This window comes from Embiotoca jacksoni, unplaced genomic scaffold (genome assembly GCF_022577435.1).
Source record: "Embiotoca jacksoni isolate LCO1_2020_lvr unplaced genomic scaffold, fEmbJac1.0.p SCAF_10, whole genome shotgun sequence".
In the NCBI taxonomy this organism is placed as follows: Eukaryota; Metazoa; Chordata; class Actinopteri; family Embiotocidae; genus Embiotoca; species Embiotoca jacksoni.
Genome location: NW_027185230.1, coordinates 19,960,297 through 19,979,530, shown reverse-complemented (window position 1 = coordinate 19,979,530; position 19,234 = coordinate 19,960,297). Strand labels below are relative to the sequence as shown.

The following is a 19,234-nucleotide window of genomic DNA, read 5'->3' as shown; positions in this document are numbered from 1 at the left end:
TTGTCCTGCTGGTGACTGGACTGGCATCACTGAGCCGTGGGTCGGATGGTGAGTACTGCTGCACAGCAGCTCTCACTACTTTCATGTGTCACCTGTCCTGCTGCTTTTATCTTTTATGGTTTCGTGTCACAGACGTGTTTTCTTCTTGCGTATCTGCATTCATGCTAACGAGTTTTATTTGCTGGCTGCGTGAGCAGCACGTCTCCTCTCGTTTTATTGACAGTATTATAAGCTGACAGGTTGATCGTGCTCGCTGTGAGGTTATCCGTCTATTTTTTGCTCTGCGGTATTTATGATGAGCAAAAGCTATTATGATCTCCACAGTGGCTACCATGAGAACGGGTGTGCATTTATCTGCCCCCCGTCCCCTCCCCTCCCCTCCGCAGACCCCCTGATCGTGTTTTGAATTGTTTGAAGATGGACAGCCAGTTGTCTTTTACGATGAATGCCAACAGGGTCACGGTGCCCCGTAAGGTTATGACCAGTTTGGAGGGTCGATAAGCTCCCACCATCAAGAAGATGACACGTTTATTCTGGTTTGATCAGAAAGCGGAGACCGATAGTTGGTCAATAAAGTTTTAATGTACGCATATTTAAAGACTATTTCTTTCAGTTGGCCTGTTACACATATATTCTGTACTTCATGATCTCAAAATTTCCCAGTTGGACTTTTCATCAGAAATAATCGGTATATTAATCAGTCGATTTTAGAATCATAGTAAACTGAATGTTTTTGGCAAATTAACTCTTGATTGAACAAAAAAAGAAATGTGACTCAGCCTTTAAGAAACTGTATTGGACATTTTCTAACATTTTATCAACCAAATAATGGCAATCATGAAAAAGTGAATCCACACAATAACCCATAATGCTGTGAACCTAAAGTTCAGCATGTGACTGGATTTCCTTTAAATGATTGATGGTGTGTCACGACGTGAATTTAAACTATTTATGCTCTCCTAATGCTGTCTTGGCCACATCTTGGTATACATTAAATATAATTCTATGATAGTGTCTTACTCTTTTGACAAACAATTATCAAGTTGTTTATTTTTGCTGTCATACAGTAAAAACTGTTCAGATCAAAGTTATAACAGGATATTCACACAATTGTGATTGATTCATTTGAAACTGAATGCAGCAGTGATGTAATGTGATGATGAAAAACTATATAATTATCTTCACATTAGAACACAGTCATTTGAGTCCTGGTACAAAGCCATGCTGTGCTGAAATTGTGTCAAAACTAAAGACCAGCTGTAAAATCCCATACAGACAGTTTGGTTCAGAGCTAAATGTAACTTTCACAGTTGGTCCTGAAATACCTCAGCTGCTGATGAATGCTTCTTTAGAGAAGTTCCCCGTACTCTTCTTTGTGTAGACTGAGCTAAGAGTTGAAACTCTCTGAGTTTGAGAGTCAGTTACCAAATAAAGGATGTGGAAAGATGGAGTGAAATTCAGACAAAAAATGCCTCTGAAGAGTTACGCTAATTCTCATTGCTGCAACTGTCGCACAACTAACTAAGAAGAGGCGAAGTTTCTGCCTATTTCTGTCAGTGCAGACTGACAGACACGAGATGAAATGAAGCCGCTTGGAACACTTCCATACGAAAGCTCTTTTGTTCTTCCTCTGTAACTCCAGTTGTTTTCTCCAATACTTTAGCAACTAGTTACCTTTTTCTGTTTCCTCTGTGATCTGATCTCTTGTAAGTCACCCAAATGAGTTAAACATGTGGGAGATTGCCCATAAATCTGAGTCACACGGCCCATTTGCCACCTGTTTCTATAGGCTGGTGAGGTTTATGGAGAATAGACTAGTTCTGCCTGGCCCCATTCATCTGTTGGAAATGCTGCAGAAATATGAAGAATCTGGTGCAGTTGTTTGATAAAACTGTTATGAAAATGACATTATTATTCATTATTTATTCTATCTCGATTTTGATTTAGCTTTGCCTAACGTGGAATATCCATTAAAACCCAACGTGTCTGAGCCATAGCCGCTGATTCCACTGCAACTGGTCAAGGAGAAAGTCGCACCCAGCATGGCCCATCACTTACAACACTAATATACACTTCAAATGAACCAAACTCAGAGCACGTGAGAAGTTTCAATGTTGTGTGCATGGCTGAAAGATGGAAAAATAGAGAAAGCCAACACCAAATTCACTTTACTCCACTAAATCCCTCCTCTGGTCTTCAGGACGGACATAATGTTTAACAACAGGGCTCACTGAGGAGCTTTTTATCTGCAGCAATGTCATTGTGTCTGTGAAGGAGCATTCAGAGGAATATTGTCTTTGTCAACACGTGTTTCTTTTCTGCTGCTCCTGTTACGTGACCATAAAGGAGTTTTAACTTTCAGGTGAAAACACAATGATTGTGATGTTCTGTAAGCGCAGGTATATTTGTTCTGTAAACACATAGCACAGAATATTAGGAAAAAAAAGTTCGAGTTAATGTAGAATAATTTCTGGTACTGGATATTTCATCATTTCCAGCCTTAATGGTATTAAATTGATGAGGCCTTTTTTAGATGCTCATAGAAGACTTTTATGTGACTGTTAACACAAAGTAAAACTGAACATTATGATTCCAAACTCATGAAGTAATCTATTTAACAAAGGTTTCCTCAACAATTTGCAAGGACATACTGAAACCCTGACCCTTTCTGCAGCACGAATGCACCCTTTGGAAGATGTGTGTGGAGCTGCGTGTTGTGGAGTCGGGTCAGAGTGTAACGTGGCGGAGCGGTCCAGCAGTACAAAACAGCAGCAGTTGGTCCTCGGCAGGACCGGCTCCCTCCGCCTTCTGTGTGCTGCTTCCTGTCAGGATGTGGATACGGTTCCCTCTCACAGAATCTGATCCCCGAGCAGATGTGCCGGTCCAGTGGACAGGCTCGGGAGCAAAAGCTGTGTTTGTTTAATAGTTGTTCATGTGCACCATGTTCATCTGCCTTATGACATTTGGAATTGTCTGACTACTTTTTGTGAGTTCAGAGTTAGAACTGAAAGGAAAACTAGACGTCTTCTAGTTGTTTTTAAGAGCTTTCCCTGTGCATGAAAACAGACGAGTAGTTTTAGTTCACAACAAAAACATGGAGAGCTGGAAAGTTGGAGATATTCAACCTTAAAATCAAAAAAAAGAAAAGGTAATCAAGTTGGAAAATATGCACCTTCATATCCTTACGGAGGGTGAGATGAGAAGATAAATACAACCCTCAACTAACCTGTTAATGAATGAGCTTCAGAGGTGGCAGCAGGTAGATTTTACACACAGCCAGACTACTATTTTCACAAGTTTCCAGTTTTTGTGGTAGTTAGCTGGTTGGTGGCTTCAGCTTCATATTTACCAGACAGACTAAGAGTGATATTCATCCTCTTATAACCCTCGGCAAGAAAACAAATCAGCATTATTTCCCCCAAAATATCTTTGATTCTCTTTTTACAATTTCAAGTCTTGCATCCAGTGTGTTTGTGTAATTAAAGTTAGTTATATTTGTGAGTAGGTTACATAGAAACCTTGAACAACCTGGAGTAAAAACAGAAGCCTCCACCTACTGTTTTTTGACAGCTCCATTGTGGGGTAAAGTGACATATTGTGGTGGTGCTATAGTTGTAGTCTCTCAGTATGTCTGTAATGAAGCCCAGCAGTACTCGGTGGCTTGTGGCTTCTTCCAGTAAGTCCAGACCACATGGAGCGATAGACGAGCAGTGAGACGCATTGATGGGAATTATGGGTAGACAATGTTAAGTAAATATCTGCTGGAAAGAGCATTGAGGTAGTGTGTAGAGATGAGTGCTACACACAGTGAACACACTCACACACACACACACACACACACACACGTGTGTGTGTGCATCTCCACCTGTTTTGTGTCTCATGATGTGTGTGTTGGTTGGTGTGTGTGTGTGTGTGTGTGTGTGTGTGTGTGTGTCTGTGTGTGTGTGTGTGTGTGTGTGTGTGTGTGTGTGTGTGTGTGTGTGTGTGTGTGTGTGTGTGTGTGTGTCTCTGTGTGTGTGTGTGTGTGTGTCTGTGTGTGTGTCTGTGTGTGTGTGTGTGTGTGTGTGTGTGTGTGTGTGTGTGTGTGTGTCTGTGTGTGTGTGTGTGTCTCTACGTGTGTTCTCTGTGGCTGCTGAGTTAAAACATTCAGCGTGTGTTTTATTTAACTTCGTGTAAAAGTTTGTTTTTTATTTTGTCGAGTTGGTTTCGTGTTTATTCAGAATTACTTGGGAAAGGAAAAATATATTCACACAGTCACATGGAGCTTCACAAGGACGACGTTATAAAAGAATATACATAAACATGTCAATTTGTTAATTGTCATGCAGGTTTATACGGAGCTGAACCTTTTACAATCACAGGAGTTCTGAGAGAACTAAAGTTTAAAGTTCAATCACCTTTTTTTTTTTTTACATTTTAGGTATTTAGGTAGATTTATGCATCCATGCCAGATTTTCTATGATTTTTCAGTAAAGTTAAATAATCTCTGCACACAATCTTCCCTTTTCTGCCGTGCGTCAGTCTCTGTTCTTTGTATCTATTGTGAATAAAGTAGTCAGTATCTGTGCACATGCCTGTCTGTGTTTGAGTATTTTGTTGTGGATATAGCAGCTCTCTGCTGAATTCACACTCATGTGTAACATTTCTTGTCTGCAGCCAGTGTGAATCTCTGAGTGAAGAGGTGGTTTTTTTCAGGTTTGGGGTTGAAGTCCATTATGGAGCAGAATCAACAGCAGGCAGGTCTTCCTCCTTAAAGTTGTTGTGGCGGTTTTGTTGCGGCTGGTTGGAGCTTCACAGCGACCGTGTTATTCCCTCACAAAGACATCCTGGTCACGGCCAGTAAACGGAGAACAGGTTGCTGGACGCTGCACAGTGGAAGCAGATGACCCGGTGTGGGTGGAGATGGCGTGGAATGCACTCCTCGGACACGTTTCTTGTGTGTGCGCGTACAATACTTGCACATGTGTGAGTGTCTCATGTGGCAGCGGCCTTTGAAGCCCGCAGGGGGTTAAGAGGAATGAGGGTGAGATGGTAGGGTGGAGGAGGATGTATGGCCTCTCTGGAGGTTGGTTGTGACCTCCTCGCGGTCAGAGTGCACTCTGGAGACACTGGGGAAGATGCCTCCTTTGAGGAGGTGATTTATCACGGCCACCTGGAGTAACTTATCTCCCTTTTCTCTCATGTCCTCCTCTCTATCTGTGACAAACAGTGAACAGTGTGTGTGAAGGTCACCGCTCACAGATTAAATGCCTGCAGTGCTGCGATGTCTGCGCTTGTGAAACAACAGAGTTAATTGGAACACTTCATACAGATATTCTTACTTTCATTGATTTCCAGTTATTTTTATTGACTGTCAATGTCTTAACTTAGTTTCATGTATGAGATGGTTTATCATAAATCATGTAGCTGTATCTTATGATTGAGAAATGAAAAGATGACACTTTCAGATGCTTCCACTGTACAACAGTACACAAGATACTTATTTCCCTGCATGCTGTGCAATGAGACCTCCGAGATCCTGTCTTTGAAATGTTTCACATACTTCCTGGGCTCCATTCTTACCCTACGCTGGTCATCCAGGTATGTTAGCATGGTTTCAGACTAAACTACTGTTAGAACTGATGTTCAAGGAAAAAATGAAATCACTTGATGAAATAGTTTTTACGCTCTTCGCTTATTGTATTTTTATCCATTGGCGGTTCCAGAAAGTGTCTTACAGACATGTGTGCAGCATAAAAATGCACTGAGCATGTTCCTTTGGAGAAAAAAAATAACCAGTAGATTAACATCCAAATGTTTTACAACAATTAAGGTTGTGTCAGTTTTGGTTCCTTTTTACTCCTAAAAGCAGTTTGAATTAATTTGGAAAACAATAAATTAGAGTCAACCTAAACTTTAGGGCTCCATGAAATATACCATCACAAGTTATACCATAACAATAGACAATAGACAAACAAAGGGAAAAAGATGTGAGAAAATGCAATATTCAAAATGACAGAGTGAAAACTGAATAAAATAAGAAACATCTTATCTGACGGGAGAATTTCCATGTTAATTCCCAGGAGGATGTTTCACAGCCCACGCTGAGAGTGTTCAGTCACAGCTTTCAGAAATGAAAAGAGATGAGAAACAGTCACAAAGACAGCAGATGAGCTGCCGTCACTAATGCAGATATATTTGGAAAAGCTGAATCCAGCATGGAAACGGCCAAAGATGCAGTGATGGTGATGAGCTGTGACTGAAGGTTTTCCAGCTGGAGAAATTCACCATATTTACACTCCAACTGTCCAGAGAGTGAGAGTGTGTGTGTGTGTGTGTGTGTGTGTGTGTGTGTGTGTGTGTGTGTGTGTGTGTGTGTGTGTGTGTGTGTGTGTGTGTGTGTGTGTGTGTGCAGCCTGTGGAATGTGTGGGGGATGCTGATCAGATTTCGGGGTGACCTTGAGTGTGCCACGTCGCTGACACAGCTAGTTTGTATGTATGTGTGTTTGTGTATGCGTGTAGAAGCAGTTATAAATATACATACTATACATGTATGACAGACGATGAACTAGTGTGGCGGATCAATAATAATAAGTGAATCTTTTATCTCATTTACCCATTAAGTCTATTAACTTATGAATTGAGTGTCTATTTTCAGGGTCATGGCTGTAATATTATAAAGTAATTCGATGATATAATTTTGTTTTTATCACCTTGTTGTTTTAGTTCAGGAAGAGCAGCTCTGTGTAGTGTAACAGAGATGACCTCTGCCTTAAGACTCCCGCTGTCTTCACATCCTACAGCCTCTTTAATAATCTGTTGCTGTGGTGAACCTGTCCACATACCACACATGACAAACTCTTACGTCCTGGACAAAGACCTTCATGTCAAACATGATAGTAAATGAGAGTCCAACTAGTTTAGTCTGTGAAGAAAAGATAATTGTCACATAGAAAAAAGGATCCTGGTGATGTGTAATTTTGGCTGTAATAAGTTGCTTGGAGAATAATAAAACATCAGCTGCTCTACATACGATTTCTGTGGTTTGGGAGAGACAGTTTACGTCAAAGAGGGAGATGATGATATTTTGGAGACATAACTGCTTCCTGCTATGAACTTCTGAGACCGAGTTCAGTTCAACAAGTCAGCTGTTGATCATCGCGCTGCCTTTTCTTTCCATTGCTCCAAACAAAGCACAATTCCCCCTTCCTGTTCGACGTCTTTCTGGACTGACCCGCTCATATCTTCTTCACTCACTTACCGCCAATAGAAAAGTTGATATGAAATCGATCTGAGTTGGACAGAATGCATCTGAATGGCTGAAAATCATCAAACATTCATTGTTTTTTTTCACACTTGCGGAACAGATGTGACACAGAAACCAAGGCCACTGAAGGGAGGATCTCAACACCTCCACAAACTTCCCCTCTGACAGAAACAGCAACACAGATTAGGTTGAAAGGACACGGAGTACCACTTAAAGAACATCCGTGTGTTTATACTGAACTCTGATTTAGCCTTTTCATCGCGGAGTCCTCTGGAGGATTACTCATGTCCTCGTTTTCAATGGCTGTTGGCTTTCAGGCTGTCGCACCGCTTAGATCTACTTACACCTTTTATAATGCAACCCGTCAAGGGAAGCTTTTCTTGGATTTGATTGACACTAGGGCCTAACGTGTAGATTTCAAAGTTTATTTTTGCACGTGTGTGATCACTTTTGCATTCAGTTTATAAACATGATTTTAGGATTTTCAGTGCAAATATATAACTGAATAACTGCTCCTGAACACCTGCAGTTAGTATATACTTAAAGATAATATGCTGCAAATATAACAATGAGAGCAGAAGAGAAAGACAGGGAATGAAATTGGACAGAGTGAGAGGAAGACATCCATCTAGTGTGGCACAACACTGTTCAGCTCTCTGACCACAGAGGTCTTCAGGGATGAGTTGCTGTCAGAACTGGTTTTATTTTCCATTGATAGATTGTGTGCACCTTCAGCCACTGGATATTAGGGATGAAAAGAAGCAGCACTGCCGAAAAATAATTTTCAATGAATAATATAACTATTTAACATGAGGTATATTTACTGTCCTCAAATAATTCACTCGTATTTGTGTAAATATTTGACTGTGAACAAGGTTGATATAACAGTGGGTCATTCATGCATTGTATCAGACTGGTTGAAATATTTTTCATTTATTTCAGAATATCAGCTTGCATGTTAATGATTTATAATTTCAGGTCGGTGAAAAATTAACTCTTGAGAATAAAAATTTTACACAATACTGTGAGAATAGATTCTGTTGTTGCTTTGGGGTATTTAATTTATTGTGGAAGAGGGATAAACCCGGAAAAAAAGAAATAATATTGAAGCATACAGGCTCTGAAAGTCTGTATTTTTTGGACAGATACAGACCTGCAGAGCCTGTATCTGTAAAACAATGATCAGCAGGCTCACATGTAAAACTCTCACTGAGAGAAACTCTACTTACAGAAACACACACACACACACACACACACACACACACACACACACACACACACACACACACACACACACACACACACACACACACACACCACAGCACGGCCTCTTTCTGGTGAGTCGTGTTATTCTGGTTCCAAACTTCATGCAGGTACATTGAGTCCAGTTCAGAACAGCATGGTGGCTTTCAGAAGCACACATTCATGCTTTCTGTGACTTGTATTGCCATGGCAACAGTGCAAAGAGAGGCACAGCTCTAATGCACTTTTTGAAAATATAGTAAAAAAAAAACATTTAAAATTAGCACAAATGTTGTTTAGATCTTTTGAGTGTTTGGTTTGCCGTGGTGTTGAGTCTCTCTCTCTGTATTCACATTACAGCCAACCTGTTGGACACCATGCTGCTGAAGAACGGGTGGAAGGGAGGATCGGAGCGCCGGGCCGAGGAGAGCAGCAGCGCAGCCACAGTTTCAGTTCAGAACATGCTTTGGTGCCACTGCTACCACCACTGCCCCGAAGGCAACAACACCTGCATGTAGGAAGCACACACACACACACACACACACACACACACACACACACACATACACACACACACACACACACACACACATACACACACACACACGCTCTCCCGCTCAGACTATACAATAACTCTTTATTAAGGCAATTAAAAGAAAATACAAATAATTATTCAAAGTAATTAGCCGTGAGACCTCCAACACAAATGTTTACACGAACTACATTCTTTAATGAAATCCCTAAAGCCTCTTGAGGCACAGCCTATTAACACTGAGCCAATCCACTTTATTAGAGCCAGATGAACACAGTGCAAGTTTTATGGGTCATGTATATAGTTGCCTATAATATACGAAGATATGGATATACAAATATAATTTATTGTCAATAATGTCAATGTCAATTGTTAGCTACTAATTCTCATTATCACCTAATCACCTAATCTTGTTTAGTCTAAAAATGTCAGAAAATATGCTAATCCCAGTTTCCAAAGAGCCGAGTTCAGGAGGATTTCTTCAAACTGCTTGTTTGATCTGAAATCCAAACATATTCAAATCACAATGACAGGAAAGCAGAAAGCCTCACATTGTTGAAGCTGGAATCAGTGACTATTCTAGATTTTGCTTTATTAATAACTAAAGAGATTAATCAATTTGAAATTGATTCCAATTAATTGTTTTGATATTATATTGTATTAGATATTATTTTTAATTACAGGAATAATTGGACGGCAGTTCTTGGTTTAGTAAACTACCAATATCCTTTACACTCGGTGAAATATGTAATCCGACTTTCTGTTTACAGTTTATTAACTAGTTGAGAGCAAAATACATCTGCTGAGGTTATTTAAAAGGATTTAATCTCAAAAAGATGGGATCAGATTTAGTAACATGGCATCGATCCCTACCAAACCTAACATCTATAGTAATGCCGACAGTGATGATTTATGGGATGGTTTGTGTGTTTTGACAGGACTGATGGGTACTGCTTCACTATGGTGAAGGAGGAGGAGGGGGGTGTTGCTGTGCGTACTGCAGGTTGTTTGGGACGGACCGGCTCCGAGTTCCAGTGCAGAGTAAGTTTACTGTTGGTGACTTTGTACGTGAGTTCATGTGCACACGGCAGTATGTCCTTCTTCATGAGACATCAAGTCCTCATGAGCTTTCCTTGACTCACTGCTGCTCTTTGACACCTTTTTAAATCCACCTTCTCCAGCCAGCTGTCTTTGTACACAACGGAAATGCCTCTGTTGTATTGCAAACTACTGTGAGGAATAAATGTGGCTTGAGATATTCAGTCACCTTCTGTTTGTATTCGTGTTATGTAGAAATGAATGTTGCTTACATTTCTAAATGTGTGTGTAAGGACACGTGGAACGCTCGCCTGAGGACAGCTCTGGAGTGTTGCAGGGATCAGGACTACTGCAACAGGGATTTACATCCCACGTTTCCTCCACTGATGACGTCAGGTGAGACAGACTGCGCTTGTTCACAGGTTTTCACAGTGAAATCCTGCCCCACTTTAAGGCGTGTGGGGCTTTTAGACTGGGCTCGTTCAGGCCACACTGGGTTGGTGATGGGTAGTGACAGTTTAAAGTGTTACAAACCACAGTGTGGTGCCGGAGACGAGTGGCATGCTGGTCCGGGAGGCAGAGAGAGAGAGGCAGGTGAAACAGAGCCTGCAGATTGGGCTTGTTCTCTCACCCTCTAATGAAAAGGACAGCCTCTCCCCAGGGCCTGCTTCAGTTTCTTGCCTCAGGACGGATGTGAGATATCTGTCCATCTGTCACGCCGCAACGTACGCGCACACACACACACACACACACACACACACACACACACACACACACACACACACACACACACACACACACACACACACACACACATTGTTTTTGTCTCTCTGAGTCTCTGTCACATACATGCAGCGTTATGCTTTTACACAGATTCACCAACTTCAGTTTGACCTTCACGCAAACAGCGACAAACTGATTTGTCAAGTTTTCTGATCTTTTTACATATTTTTGGCCAACATTTTCTATCAGTTATGATAACACTGTTCCCACTAAAGTGCTCTCTGTGACGTGAGGACACGGCAGCGTGGCTACAACAAAATGTGAGGGCCAGAAAGTAGTGATCGCAGCATCAGCTGAGTTGTAAACAAACCTGTAGTTCACGATCAAAACAACCTCAAACTTCAAATATCCCTCACAGAAAACTGCACAACAACAAGTGCTGTTTCTACCGTCATACTTCAGGTTGTGCACCACGAAAATGTTAATGATTATATGTATTTAGTTCGCCTTTGTTTTGTCATCCGAATATATCAATCTGGAATAACTCAAATTTAAATAATCCGCTGGTTCATTTGACTTGTGGTAACTTCATAGCAACCTTTTCTGTACACTTGTCCTTCTTATTGTGTGTTTGTGTGTGAAGTATCTCAAGTGTGCGTGTGTACGTGCGTGCGTGTGTACGTGCGTGCGTGTGTGTGTGTGTGTGTGTGTGTGTGTGTGCAGGATACTCCCCAGTGTTCGGGCATCGGTGTTTGTGTGTCTGATTGACAGGACCACGGCAGAAAGACGAGAGTCCCAGCGCTGCTTTAGGCCTGTGGGGTTTCTGTAGCGATGTCAGTGTGACACCTGATATGTGGGATTCAGGAAGGGGATGTGATCAATAACACTGTGAAGGGAGAGCGGGGCAGAATCAGAGGGGAGGAAGGGGAGGAAGGGGAGGAAGAGGAGAAGCTTGTCCAAGCCAATGAAAATTAGGAAGATGTTGGAGCTGATAACAGAGCGAACAAAAGACTGTCACCACCTATCCATCACTTCTAGTTTTACTGACATCCATTCATGTTTTAGGATGGTAGAATAATAAAGATAACTTTTAACTCATATTTACCTCTCTTGACATTTTTAGATTATGTGGACCGCAGTATCCAGTACATTGCTCTCTTCATTACAGTCACAGTTTGCAGTATCAGTCTTGGTATCCTGGCCTTCTGCTATTTCAAGTAAGAAACTTGCCCCGTACACATTTCAACAAAGTTGCACTTCCAGATGTTCAGTCACCGAACACGTCACCTCTCTGTGCCAGATATAAACGGCAGGAGTCCCAGCCGAGCTACAGTATTGATCTGGAGCAGGATGAGACCTACATTCCCCCTGGGGAGTCTCTGAGGGACCTGATCGAGCATTCCCGCAGCGTCGGGTCTGGCTCTGGCTCAGGACTCCCCCTACTGGTAAGAAAAACTCTCTACACATCTGCTTCAACACCTTAAACCCACTTCGCATTACCATGAAATATTGCAGTCTCAACATTTTGCAGTACCGTTACATGTTTTATACATGTATTTTTTTTTTCTTTATCACAATTTTCTTGGAATAATTTTTGAAGAAATTTACAAAGCACATCAGGTATGATTCTCTTAAAAGTCTATAAACAATCATTTTAAATCTTGACTGTACTTTAGGACAGAATGCCCACATAAACATAAAAAGTTCATTTTAAGTGCCTATCACAGAAATAACAACAAAAAGCAACAAGAAGGAAAGTTTTCCAGTGAATCCTATTAAGCTTTTGAAATGTTAAAAGGGAAATGTTGTAGTAAAACATTGTTGTTGTTCTTATCATAATTTGTGACCAGGTGCAGCGAACCATCGCCAAGCAGATTCAGATGGTTAAGCAGATCGGAAAAGGGCGATACGGAGAAGTGTGGATGGGCAAATGGAGAGGAGAGAGAGTGGCCGTCAAAGTCTTCTTCACCACTGAGGAACAGAGCTGGTTCAGAGAGACTGAAATCTATCAGACCTTCCTGATGAGACATGACAATATACTGGGTGAGCTCATATTACATGTCTTTAACGACTATCTTTGGTTGCATTTAGCCCAAGGCAAAGGTTTTCTGTCTCGGGGTGATTTTAGGAGAAGATCCGTGGTTGTGGATTCAGATTTTATTGTTGAGACCTGCAGAAATCAAAATGTATTTCAAGTTGTGTTGAACAGCTACACTGGAAGGGAAAAGTTGGCTGCCGAGATGCAAAATAATAATAAAGATCACACTTCAGCGAGACTTTGATAGTGTAGCATTGAGTTGTACACATGAAAATGAAAAGTTAGAAAAGAAAAGCAACACCTAGTTCCTCTGTCACCTATACACAACGGGCATAAAGTGAATGTTGGCTTGTTAGTCAGATAAACCTGCATGGACGGAGCACCGGTCCACCAAATCTCCCCAAAAAGTGATCGAAATGTTGTGTTGTTTATCCACTTCTCAATCCTCTTCGTCGAACCCCCAGGATTCATAGCAGCCGATATCAAAGGAACCGGCTCCTGGACTCAGCTCTACCTGATTACAGACTACCATGAGAACGGATCTTTATACGACTACCTCAAGTCCAACACCTTGGACGTCAAAGCTCTGCTGAAGCTGGCCTACTCCTCCATATCCGGCCTGTGTCACCTGCACACAGAGATCTACGGCACGCAGGGAAAAGCCGCCATCGCACACAGAGACCTGAAGAGTAAAAACATCTTGGTGAAAAAGAACGGATCCTGCTGTATTGCAGATCTGGGGCTGGCCGTCAAGTTTAACAGGTAACAACATACATTTTGGGCTTTTCAACACACTTTTATACAGTTTAGGGGAATCTTGGGAGACTTCCTGAATGATGCAGAAATATCTTTAACCCATATCTGCTTTTCCTCCTTGTCACAGTGACACCAATGAAGTCGATATCCCTCCGAACCTGCGAGTTGGTACGAAGCGCTACATGCCTCCTGAAGTGTTGGACGAGACCCTGAACAGGAGCTACTTCCAGTCTTTCATAATGGCTGACATGTATAGTTTTGGCCTCATCGTCTGGGAGATGGCCCGACGGTGCATCTCTGGAGGTCAGGAAAAAAAAATCTCCAGTTTTAACTTGAATATCATCTGGCATACAATATGTCTAGGTGTCGTATTCATGATTACTGATTCCCACTCGTACCTGTTTTTCCTGCAGGCATTGTGGAGGAGTATCAGCTGCCCTATCACGACCTGGTGCCCACCGATCCGTCCTACGAGGACATGAGGGAAGTCGTCTGCATTAAGAAACAAAGGCCTTCATTTGCCAATCGCTGGAGCAGTGATGAGGTATTTTATCTTTTTGATTCTTTTATTTGACCTTAAAAATGCATATTTTATGATATTTTGGACGACATACTAAAGTAGGACTTTTAAAAAAAAAATGTTTTTATCACATTTCAGATGACAGACTTTTTTTTAATCATATTTCGGATGACAGACTTTTTTTTTTTTTTTTTTTATCACATTTTGGATGACGTGACTTTTTTTTATCACATTTCAGACGACATGCTATAGTGTGACTTTTTAATCACATATTTTCAAGAACTTCAAACATCACAACTAACAGTCTTATGAAAAGTTAATCAATGAAAAACATTTTTTTAGCTTTTTTTTTTAGCTTTTTTTATGTTAAGTCCTTAATAAATGGATTATATATGTCTTTCTTTACAACTCAGAGCCCATTTTAAAATAGTCTATGATCTTTAATAAAGCCATTTGTCACAAGTTGAATGTTGTTGTATTCTTATGTATATGTGTGTTTAGTGTCTACGACAGATGGGGAAACTCATGTCGGAGTGCTGGGCTCACAACCCGGCTTCTCGCCTCACAGCCTTGAGGGTGAAGAAGACCCTGGCGAAGATGTTAGAGTCCCAAGATATTAAACTGTGACAGAGAGCTGGAGAGACGCTCTCATCACCCAGAGACTTGTCATTGCCACTGGCACAGGCCACTTACATGGACCAACAGAAGAAAAGGGAACAAAGAGAAGACTGTGAATGACAGAAGGAAGGAAGCTGACGGGGAAGTGAGTGATGGATATAATGGTCACGGTGGAGTACAAAAATAAGAAGAAAAAGATGTATTAGTTCCAGGGAGATCTGGCCTTCTGTTGTCTGAGCCACCTCTGTCTCAGACCAAGTGTTCAGGTTGTGCTTTCTGTGAAAGCTGGTTGTCGGGTCCAGACTGTCCAGTTGGTGAGGGATCCTTTCAGGAGAGGACCAGAATCCCTCTGAATAGTACAGAGGAAGGTCCTGCTTTTCCTCCTCTAAAGCCATATAGCAGTATTCTATATGTATATATGTTTTGTACTGTCACACCTGCCTGCGTACGTGCATGCGTGTGTTTTAAGACTCAGTCACTGCATGCTGTGATATCACAGCAGACTGTGAACTATATTATCAAGAATTCACTGTCAGCTCCATCCATGGTGACTGTCATCCATCCAAAGAAAAATTCATGCTCAGTGACCTCATTGTCAAAAGTGGATTATTATTATTATTATTATTATTGTGATTATTTTCATTATTATTGTTATTATTATTATAAAAAAAAAATCAGTGTAAGATTACATTAATAAAATAATTTCCTGCAAAAACAGGAAATATAATGTTGTTCTATATAGTATTTTGAGTATATTTTGTTTCAATAGTAAACTAAGACTTCTGCTCCAAACTGTCTTTCAGGCCTCTGCAGCTGAGGCCTTGTTCTCCCTCCATGTTTCTTCTTTCCACTGACAATTTATTTGTACAAAGCTGATCTGTAAATCTATTAATTATTGCCTTGCTGGATGTTAAAATGTGTTTTTGATCTGTGTACAGAATACGTCCCGTCGACTTCTCCGATATGGCACGTGCCTTATTTAATCTGTACATATGTGATTAATGGCCGTGTATGAGGATAACATTCCCCAATAAAACAACTGTGTCCTGAAGACTTGAATATGTTCAAATACTACTTTAAGGTATGCATCATGTAAGTGGTTAGCACTGTTGACTAACAACTAACAGGTTCTGGGTTTGATTCCAGCCTGGGCTGTAATACCATAGCATGTCATCCAAAATATGATAAAAAAATTTTTTTAAAAAGTCATACTATAGCATGTCGGCTAAAATATGGAAAAAAAAAAGTCATTCTATAGTATGATTTTTTTGTGTATGCCGATATGCTATAATGACTTTTTTTTTTCCATATTTTAGCCGACAAGCAATAGTACAACTTTTTTTTTTTTTTTAGCATATTTTGGACGACATATTTTAGACGTTATAGTATGACTTTTTTATGACTTTTTGGAATATGACCTCTTTCTGAACTGACAAGCCTCAAGTTACTTCTCTGTGAAGCAACTCAACCAGTACACAATGAGAAAAAAAAAGTCTCTTTTGGACTTTTTTTTTTTACCTTTTGTTTGTGGCTGTGGCTTACCCTTACAGGGACTTGCCCTCTGTGAACCTTGTGTTACCTCGGCGGGTAAACCGTGAACCTTGAGTGTTGTGTTACCTCGGCGGGTAAACCGTGAACCTTGTGTGTTGTGTTACCTCGGCGGGTAAACCGTGAACCATGTGTGTTGTGTTACCTCGGCGGGTAAACCGTGAACCATGTGTGTTGTGTTACCTCGGCGGGTAAACCGTGAACCATGTGTGTTGTGTTACCTCGGCGGGGCTCGAACCCGTGTCTTCATGAGGTCGTTTCCAGCTGGGAGTCGGCGTCGTAGACCGCAGGACTATCTTCGGCACCGGAGAATGAATCGTGGCAGGAGAAAGTGTATCACGGAGTTCACTCAGAGCTTCCAGAGACTCAGCCGACAGTCTGGTTAACTCAACAGATAAAAGATTCTTCTTCACCAAGGTTGATATTAATGGTTCAGATTCCACCTGTTGATGCTGATTCAACTTTTAGTGAAGTTGAAACGTTTGGAGAAATTGAAAAAGTTTTGCATCCACAACACATTACAGGAAGATATTTAATATCACTGCAGACCCCCTTAAAAACACGTATATCTACTATCCAAAGAATGTCTACGGCAATTTTGGTCCATTTGAATGAATATTTGTGGACGGTGGAGGTACAGGTTGCAGTGAGCCAAAGATTTGTCACAATGCTGCCTAACTCCTGGGAAAATTGGTGGTGCAGTGGTTAGCATTGCTGCCTCTCAGCCAGAAGGTTTGGGGTTCAATTCCCACCTTTTGTCATGACTTACAAAAAAGGACATTAGTAATTTCTGACTTTGAAAATGCCAGTTATTTTTTTAACAACATGCCATAGCATGACTTTTGAGTCACTTTTTGTCCACGATGCCACTGGCACACCGATCGACTAAAAAAATTAATTTTGATAACTTCTAATTCCAAACATGTTCAGAGTGCACAGACTCAATTTCAAGTCGGTCCGAAAAAAAAATCTGTGGGAGGAGTTCGTTTAAGTACATGTGTGAATAGCCAAAAATGGTGACTAAATTCACCAAGGTTGTTACTAAAGGTTCAGATTCCACCTGTTGATGGTGATTCAACTTTTGAAGAAGTTGAAACATTTGGAGAAATTGAAAAAGTTTTGCATCCACAACACATTACAGGAAGATATTTAATATCACTGCAGACCTCCTTAAAAACACGTATATCTACTATCCGAATAATGTCTATGGCAATTATGGCCACATTTGAATGAATATTTGTGGACGGTGGAGTTATAGGTTGCAGTTTTAATTCTTAATTATAATGTTTTTCTTCAAGTTAAGACAAAAAGAGTTTAGATAGGACTTTATACATATATTCTAAATTGAAAAAAATAAAACTGCAAAGTGCAAGCAAAAGAATGAAACAGCTTATTGCATGAATGTAATGTTTTACATTATGGACTACATATTATACATGACAAACTTTACTTTTAGATTATTAGTTTTGCAGGAATGTGCAAATTCCACATATAACATTACAGGCGGGAATTAAACCTGGTACCTTCAGACTGAGAGACAACAACGCTGACAGGTGCACCACTATGCTGGCTTCCATAACTTGAACGGAAGTCATACTATAACACGTCGTCTAAAATATGATAAAAAAGTCATACTATAGCGTGTCGTCTGAAACATGATAAAAAAAAAAGTCATACTATAGCATGTCGTCTGAAATATGATAAAAAAGTCATACTATAGCATGTCGTCTGAAACATGATAAAAAAGTCCTACTATAGCGTGTCGTCTAAAATATGATAAAAAAAAAAGTCATACTATAGCGTGTCGTCTGAAATATGATAAAAAAGTCATACTATAACACGTCGTCTAAAATATGATAAAAAAAAAGTCATACTATAACATGTCGTCTAAAATATGATAAAAAAAAAAAGTCATACTATAGCATGTCATCCAAAATTATTAAAAAAAAGTCACACTATAGCATGTCGTCTAAAATATGATAAAAAAAAAGTCATACTATAACATGTCGTCTAAAATATGATAAAAAAAAAGTCATACTATAGCATGTCGTCTAAAATATGATAAAAAAAGTCATACTATAACATGTTGTCTAAAATATGATTAAAAAAAAGTCACACTATAGCATGTTGTCTAAAATATGATAAAAAATAAAAAAAAGTCCTACTATAACATGTCGTCTAAAATATGATAAAAAAAAGTCATACTATAACATGTCGTCTAAAATATGATTAAAAAAAAAGTCATACTATAGCATGTCATCCAAAATTATAAAAAAAAAGTCATACTACAGCATGTCATCTGAAACATGATAAAAAAGTCACACTATAGCATGTTGTCTAAAATATGATTAAAAAAAAGTCACACTATAGCATGTTGTCTAAAATATGATAAAAAAAATAAAAAAAAGTCCTACTATAACATGTCGTCTAAAATATGATAAAAAAAAGTCCTACTATAGCATGTCATCCAAAATTTGATAAAAAAAAAAAGAAGTCATTCTATAGTATGACTTTTAAAAAAAAATAAAAGTTATGCCGATATGCTATAATGACTTCTTTTTTTCCCATATTTTAGCCGACAAGCAATAGTACGACTTTAAAAAAAAAAAAAAAAAAAAAATTTTAATAATATTTTGGACGACATATTTTAGACATGTTATAGTTTGACTTTTTTATGACTTTTTGGAGTATGACCTCTTTCTGAACTGACAAGCCTCAAGTTACTTCTCTGTGAAGCAACTCAACCAGTACACAATGAGAAAAAAAAGTCTCTTTTGGACTTTTTTTTTTTACCTTTTGTTTGTGGCTGTGGCTTACCCTTACAGGGACTTGCCCTCTGTGAACCTTGTGTTACCTCGGCGGGTAAACCGTGAACCTTGTGTGTTGTGTTACCTCGGCGGGTAAACCGTGAACCATGTGTGTTGTGTTACCTCGGCGGGTAAACCGTGAACCATGTGTGTTGTGTTACCTCGG

The 19,234-nt window shown here is 40.0% G+C and overlaps 1 protein-coding gene across 1 annotated transcript in view; it reads left to right on the top strand.

Moving 5' to 3' along the window:
• Positions 1 to 15,754, top strand: part of bmpr1bb (bone morphogenetic protein receptor, type IBb) — a 51,293-nt gene extending 35,539 nt beyond the window's left edge. The window contains exons 4-14 of the mRNA XM_069172523.1: positions 1 to 48; positions 8,849 to 9,002; positions 9,959 to 10,061; positions 10,352 to 10,454; positions 11,905 to 11,998; positions 12,082 to 12,226; positions 12,632 to 12,824; positions 13,284 to 13,581; positions 13,703 to 13,878; positions 13,989 to 14,119; positions 14,597 to 15,754. The exon at positions 1 to 48 is cut by the window's left edge and continues 257 nt beyond it. Of these exons, the coding sequence (XP_069028624.1) occupies positions 1 to 48; positions 8,849 to 9,002; positions 9,959 to 10,061; positions 10,352 to 10,454; positions 11,905 to 11,998; positions 12,082 to 12,226; positions 12,632 to 12,824; positions 13,284 to 13,581; positions 13,703 to 13,878; positions 13,989 to 14,119; positions 14,597 to 14,722 (1,571 nt within the window). The 3' untranslated portion in view covers positions 14,723 to 15,754. The remainder of the gene's footprint in view (positions 49 to 8,848; positions 9,003 to 9,958; positions 10,062 to 10,351; positions 10,455 to 11,904; positions 11,999 to 12,081; positions 12,227 to 12,631; positions 12,825 to 13,283; positions 13,582 to 13,702; positions 13,879 to 13,988; positions 14,120 to 14,596) is intronic.
• The last annotated feature ends 3,480 nt before the right edge of the window (positions 15,755 to 19,234 follow it).